A 7,550-nucleotide genomic window follows, 5' to 3' on the forward strand; every position below is an offset into this window, starting at 1 on the left:
GTTTCCAAAACGGGCGCCATTATTAAAATCCATCAGGAAATGACCGTGCAATTAATTTCCAAACTTTACATGTTATAGCTTATGGAGAGGTCCGCCATTTAGCCTTTTGGATTTATTAACATTGGCCGATGCTCAATACTTTTAAGATGCACCATAAATGAAAAAAATTTGTATCGCTTCATCCATTCAGAAAGTTTACAATTTCCCAGAAATATGTATACATATATATATTTACATCTTTTGTATCTTAATTTTCCCTAGCATCATGTAGTAATTTTTCAGGGTTATTTGGCCAATGTGAAATTTAACGAGAGCTATATTTTTCAAAAATTGGCAAAAACTACCCAAGTAAATTAGCCTTAAACTTGTTTTTTTACATATTAATGAAACGAAAGAACAACGCGTCATATTTAAAAACTAGCGTATAAGCCCGTCTCCCGCCGGGCGAGTGAAAATTATAAGCTGGAAATATCTGTCGGTAACGGAAGTGAAAGAAAATTATCTGCAACGCAAGGGAAAGTAAAGAAAGTCAAGTTTCGAATGGCACGAAAAGTAAAAACAAATTAAATTAAAAAAATTCAATGTCTGATGGTAGTTATGTTGGGATGGTCGTAAAATGGTGGTTATTTTGGGTGGTTATCTTGACTATTTCGCTGCGATGTGGGAGGTTAATGTAGACTCATTGAGTACAATAGCACGTCGAAGTAAAATAAATAATATTCTGACTGTCTAGTGCCTTCGTCAGAATATTTCCCTGTTTTTCTTTATTCACGGTGTTTGTTAAATTAAATTGGAGGTACAATTGTATTAAGTAAAACCCCAAACCTCCGTCTTCAAACTATGAACCACGATGCGGTGTCGTTGTCAATTAATGTAACGGGACCTTACTCCCACTTTATCCAGTCGAGTGACATTTCGGTGTGCTCGCGACTCACTCCCACTCCACTCCTACTCCAATCCGCAGCGGAGTGACCACTTACTCCTAGGGTATAAGTCCGTCTCCTGTACGGGGGTAGTTTCTGTGATTTTCAATATAACTCTAAGGAGTGATTGCGCTAGGGCTGGGCTGGGCTGGGCTTGGGCACAGTACTACTCGCTACTTCACTCTAAGGAGTCATTAGGCTAGGGCTGGGCTTGGGCTGGGCTTGGGCACAGTACTACTCGCTACTTTACTCTAAGGAGTGATTGGGCTAGGGCTGGGCTTGGGCTGGGCTTGGGCACAGCACTACTCGCTACTTCACTCTAAGGAGTGATTGGGCTAGGGCTGGGCTTGGGCTGGGCTTGGGCACAGTACTACTCGCTACTTCACTCTAAGGAGTGATTGGGCTAGGGCTGGGCTTGGGCTGGGCTTGGGCACAGTACTACTCGCTACTTCACTCTAAGGACTGATTGGGCTAGGGCTGGGCTTGGGCTGGGCTTGGGCACAGTACTACTCGCTACTTCACTCTAAGGAGTGATTGGGCTAGGGCTGGGCTTGGGCTGGGCTTGGGCACAGCACTACTCGCTACTTCACTCTAAGGAGTGATTGGGCTAGGGCTGGGCTTGGGCTGGGCTTGGGCACAGTACTACTCGCTACTTCACTCTAAGGAGTGACTGGGCTAGGGCTGGGCTTGGGCTGGGCTTGGGCACAGCACTACTCGCTACTTCACTCTAAGGAGTGATTGGGCTAGGGCTGGGCTTGGGCTGGGCTTGGGCACAGTACTACTCGCTACTTCACTCTAAGGAGTGACTGGGCTGGGGCTGGGCTTGGGCTGGGCTTGGGCACAGCACTACTTGCTGCCCACTTATCTGACCTAAATAACCACCACCCCTCAGATAACCACCATCATTCAGATAACTACCACCCCAAGATAACCACCACCCCAAGATAACCACCCCCCCAGATAACCACCACACCCAGATAACCACCACACCCAGATAACCACCACCCCCAGATAACCACCACACCCAGATAACCACCACCCCCAGATAACCACCACACCCAGATAACCACCACCCCAAGATAACCACTACCCCAAGATAACTATCACCCCAAGATAACCACCACCCCGAGATAACCACCACCCCAAGATAACCACCACCCCAAGATGACCACCACCCCGAGATAACCACCACCCAAGATGACCACCATCCCAAGATGACCACCATCCCAAGATGACCACCATCCCTAGATAACCACCCACTCCAAGTAACCACCAGCCCAAGGTAACCACCACCCCAAGATAACCACCAGCCCAAGATAACCACCACCCCAAGATAACCACCATCCCTAGATAACCACCCACTCCAAGTAACCAGCAGCCCAAGGTAACCACCACCCCAAGATAACCACCAGCCCAAGGTAACCACCACCCCAAGATAACCACTTCCCCTAGATAACCGTCTGACATTTAGTTTTTTGAATTTAATTTATTTTGAATTCTCGCGCCATTCGAAACTTAACTTTCTCCACTTTCACTTCCGTCACGGAAAATCACTTTCACTTCCGTTGCCAACAGACATTTACAGCTTATAATATAGATGAGAAGTTCTGCCATGAAGCAGGAGCAGCGACACGGTAGAATTAAAACAAAAGTTCTCTATCACCAGAGGGGTTCCCTTGTCCACAAAATTTTGGCCGAATTGCACCTTTGTTGGTTGGCAAGCTATCAATTCCCTTCTAAAACCGGATCGAAACGGAAAAGTCTCCAGCCCTCGGGTCATATTTTTCAAAACCATGGACGAATTGGTATACACTCCAGCAGCCAAGGTATTTATGACCAAATTCACGACCGTCGCATCCGTTAAAATGAGTGGAAATAAGAGAAAGTTGGGCAACTGGATACTCGAGTATAATCGGATGCACACGAATAGTGAGAAAACTTGGATCTGTGGGATGAGGCCGAGCACTGCGGGGACCACTTGACCCTTCATGGCGGAATTTTGCACCTTATCCAACAACTGGATGCAGCGGTAGGTGCGAAAAACTTGTCCCACCAGAATGTCCTTGTTCTCATCATTGTTATCTCCGGTCCCCAAGTCCTTGATTAATCTAATAAGTCACAGAACCATTAAAATAATCCAAATCCTTCAATTGTATTTTGCAGATTCCAGGTGGGTTTGCATAAAGGTATTTTGCATAAGGGTAAAATTGTATAATCTTTCTTGACTAAACACCTTTTGACATGAAGGAATTTTTTTACACCCTTGGATATCTTATGATTTCACACTGTTAGAAATCTGGTAACAGTCAAGCAGTTTCTGATTTCTTGGTATTAAGTTTGCTACCATATGGTGAAAAAATTATCTTAGACAGTAAAAACTAAGATTATGCAAAGTATGCGGAATCTTTGTCTTGTATAATTTAAAATTAGACAAATTCCCTTTGTGCAATATTGAGTTTATGCAAAATAAACTGCGGCAACGCAGGGTACACAAGTAGCGCAATAATGCTGATAATGCGATACAAAATATAGATCGCAGAATCTGAATTATTTCAAAATAATTAAATAATTAAAACTTCTTCATTTATATGTAGCCACTCTTAAAAATTATGCATCTTACATGTTTTACTGTTTTATCAATCTTAATTAATCAATCTTAATTAATTAATTAATCAATCTTACTGTTTTACTTGTCCAACATGTTAGATTCATTTTTTATGAAAATCTCATTTTGCCCCAACCACAACCACTGGCACTCGGAACAACTCGGAGACAACTCGGAGACACTTAATTTAACTCTATTTCGTCCATAGATTCAATTTTTCTAAAAATCTCATTTTCCCCCAACCACACCAATTGGCGCCCGGGGGTGCGCCACAACTCGGGAACACTTAATTCAAATCTACTTCATCCATACATTCAATTTTTCTAAAAATCTCATTTTGCTCCAACCACACCCCCTGGGTGCCAGGGGGTGTGGTACAACTTGGGAACACTTAATTTAACTGCCCTTCATCCATAGATTCAATTTTAGTAAAAATCTCATTTTGCCCCAACCACACCCACTGGCGCCCGGGGGTGTGGTCCGGCTGCCCCCAAAAGCTTAGGGGATCCTCCCCCTAGGGTCATACGTATGATGGCGAAAACCGATTTCGATTATCTCGATCCGTTCTCCTCAGGGTTTGGAAAACCCCGGGGTTTTTGTAGAAAAACCCAACCCCTGGGGTTTTTCCGGGGTTTTTGTGGGTTTTTGAGGGTTTTTGTAGATTTTGGGGCAGGTTGAACCAGAATTCCTAAAATTATATATTAGAGATAAACTAATTTTATATACAATTTTAACATGCAATTTTAACCGTTATCATTGATTTGGACTGTTACATCGAAAATTTATGTTTGACATGTAAATCTGGATATATGCAATGATATTTGGAAATTCAAGTCGCAAATGAAGATTCTCAAAATTTCAAGATGAAGTAGAAAAGTTAATTAGCATTGATCTACGTTGTAGTTTAAGGGATTTTGTTTCAATCTACCTCAAAATCCTACAAAAACCCCGGAAAAACCCACAAAAACCCACAAAAGCCCGCAAAACCTCATTAAGCATTAGGGTTTTTCCGGAGATTTGATACCCCAAAAACCCACAAAAACCCCAAAAACCCCAACCCACAAAAACCCGGGGTAGCGAACCCTGGTTCTCCTGTTATCGTGTTGAAGGACGGACGGACAGACTAACTAAGGAGTCATCCTAAGTCATCGCATAAAGTAGATTGCGCTACTTAATAAATTACGCAAATCAACCGGAGACCTTTTAAACTAACCTTTCCACATATTTGAGGTAATCCAACATACAAACGATTGCCACGAAGAAGGTGTAAAACATGAAAAACGTTCCGTCATACGCGATGTGCAACCATATCCAATATTCCACCGCGAACATTCCCATCCTTATATACGAACAGGGCGGTGTCCACACATTTTTTTCACAATATGGCGACATTGACCCGAAAAACGGGACGGCGCATGGGCTGTGAAGTTGCATTACGATAACCATGAGTGGAATCACGACCGACGTGATTGCCAAGAGTTTCAGGAAAAGAGCGAGTATCTTGTCATCCATGGATGGGGTGGGGAGTGGGCCTTAAAATTAGATAAAATTAATTCATACATCGTGGCCAAGAATTATCTGACCAGGCGAGGTATGGTCTCAAACATTTGTTAATTTCACAAGAAACACATTTTATTAACAAAAACTCTTATAGTATGTTCTAAACTAATGTCTTGTGGGTCCTCCAGTCGATTTTGCATGTTATGAAATTTTTCCTCAAATTTTCTGACAGATTTTCCAAAACAGTTTTGGGAATTTTTTTTCAAACGTTTTATAAACGTGAGGTCTTGGAAGCAGTATCGCATGGAACTTTTTCGTAGACCGGCTTAAATTTAAGCTAGGACCACAAATTTTTAATTGGGGTCATGTCCGGGGTGTTTCCGAGGGGCACTCCCTATGCCAAGATGGTAAACGACTGACACTCGAAAAATCAAATATTAGTGTTTGAAGGGTGGGATGATACTCCATCCGGTCAATATGGAATTTCTTTCGAATTTGGAAAAAGTTGCTTAGTCTCCATAGTATTGAAGTACAAGGGCAAGATATGGCCACGGTGAAACCGTACGTCTAAATTTTGCCAACCAAAAGTGACGACCAGGTCTGTCACGCCTCGAAACCAGAGCTAAATACAAACCATTAATGGTAGCCACTTTTTTCTAATCTTCGTCTCGGGGACCCCGTTTGTATACACAGTTTGGTACCTCATGTAGTGAGGATTCACCACAGGATTACCATATATTTTGGGCATGCGCGTACACAAAATTCCTGGGCCCTTTATACCAGCAGCCGAATTGCGGTTTTCGTCTAGAAACTCGCCAAAATCAACTCGACCTTGAATATTGTTGACCGAAAAAGAGTTTGTTTTGGAGTTCTGGAAGAGATGTGACCCCAGTCACTGGTTTTTGCTTGATTCTGGAGAAAGGAACGATAGATTTTCTAATGAAATTGTCAAAATCGATATTTAAGATTTAGGACCGGTTCACAATTTATTGTCGAACTACCAGATTTTCGTTGGACTATTGTAAAAATCGCATTCTCAGGTCTGACCGAGGATGTGGTGTGTCGTCTGAGATGATTAGCCTGGCTGATTGACTTCCGGTTCCTTCAGAACGTGGCGTGGCTTCAGAAGGTGTACGATTTTATCATTTTTCTTTACATCATGGCCTTCGCTGCTTTCAGGTAGGTGTCACTTTTCTCATAAATGAGAGCAGCTACCGTGCAGTTGAGCACATTCAAGGTTGCCGAATTGACTGATAGAATCCTTAGAACACCCAGTTGCGTTCCAGGCAACCTGTCTTAAAAAAATTCTCTGCCCCATAAATCAGTCGTATTAGAATGCATATTTAATAGGATTCATAAAAAATGGTAAATTTTACTGCAACTCATATTTTAATTTATACAGGAACTTCATACAGGAACATATAAAATTTATATCCTGTTCTAATTCTATGTACCCTCTGTATAGATACTCGTCACACATTAAAGTAGGACCATCGCCAAATGTTCACTAATATTTGACATTAAACCATAAATTTACAAGGATTTCCTCAATTTCTGAAACACCATTTGCCCCGCACTGAACATCCCCTCATCCACTGACGCTGCGGCGAAAAAAATCTCATAAATTTGAAACACACGCTCATCATACTTATCCGAAATCGTGTCCCAATTTCGCCTCAAGAGGTGCAACGCTTCCCTAAAAAAAATCGCCATATCTCTGCTCATATCCAGATACTCTTCTAAACCAAAATACTTCTCAGAAATTTCAAAAATCTGTGCCAAACTGTACATGTAGTGGCCTGGAAAGACGAATTTTTGCAAAAAATTTAAATTATGTGCGGAATCTTTTCTCACAGAAAAATCTTGCAGTACCAAAATTCCCTCGGGTTTTAATAAATTGAACAACTTTTTGTAAAATGCTTCCAAATTGTGAGATCCGATATGGAACAATATTTCAATCCCCACAATTCTATCGAATGTTTCTTCTTTTTCGCAAATTTCACGCCAATCAATCTCTCTAATTTCCACGGGCAATTCGCGACAAACGTTTCCCGCGTAGGCCGCCATTGATGAAGAATTCGTTATCCCGACTACTTCGATGTCAAAGTTTTTAGCGAGATGGCGACTCAATCCGCCAAATCCGCAACCTAAATCCAGCACGCGTATGCCCGCCTTGATTTGCAGCTTTTCCGCTGTTAGTTCCATTTTATGGCGTTGTGAATCCTCCATTTTGCTCGCGCCACGGCCGTAATAAGACACCGAAAAGAGGAGGGATGAATCGAGGAAGGTTTTGAAAAAATCGGGCCTTAAAAATATTAAATTAATTTCAAAAATCACATTTTTGAATTTCCCGCTGATCAGGGTGAGGAATACTCCGGGGTTTTGCTATTGAAAAGCTCTACCCAGGGGTTTTAGCTGGGATTTGCGGGGAGGGGTTGCGGGAAGGGGTCGGGATTTTTGGGGGTAAACCGAGCCAGTGGCTCATGTATTAAGTTGTGAAAAAAATCTGCTTTTTCATAGAG

General features: G+C 42.3%; 1 protein-coding gene across 1 annotated transcript; it reads right to left on the reverse strand.

Moving 5' to 3' along the window:
* Positions 1-5,211: 5,211 nt before the first annotated feature.
* Positions 5,212-7,287, reverse strand: LOC110856526 (cyclopropane-fatty-acyl-phospholipid synthase). Its single transcript, XM_022105011.2, has 2 exons — positions 6,030-7,287; positions 5,212-5,940 (listed from the first exon to the last, which is right to left on the reverse strand). Exon 1 carries the CDS (start codon positions 7,255-7,257, stop codon positions 6,562-6,564), a length of 696 nt encoding a protein of 231 aa, XP_021960703.1. The 5' UTR covers positions 7,258-7,287; the 3' UTR covers positions 5,212-5,940; positions 6,030-6,561.
* Between the last annotated feature and the right edge of the window lie 263 nt (positions 7,288-7,550).

The sequence above is a fragment of the Folsomia candida genome, unplaced genomic scaffold (assembly GCF_002217175.1).
Source record: "Folsomia candida strain VU population unplaced genomic scaffold, ASM221717v1 Fcan01_Sc016, whole genome shotgun sequence".
Lineage (NCBI taxonomy): Eukaryota > Metazoa > Arthropoda > Collembola > Entomobryomorpha > Isotomidae > Folsomia > Folsomia candida.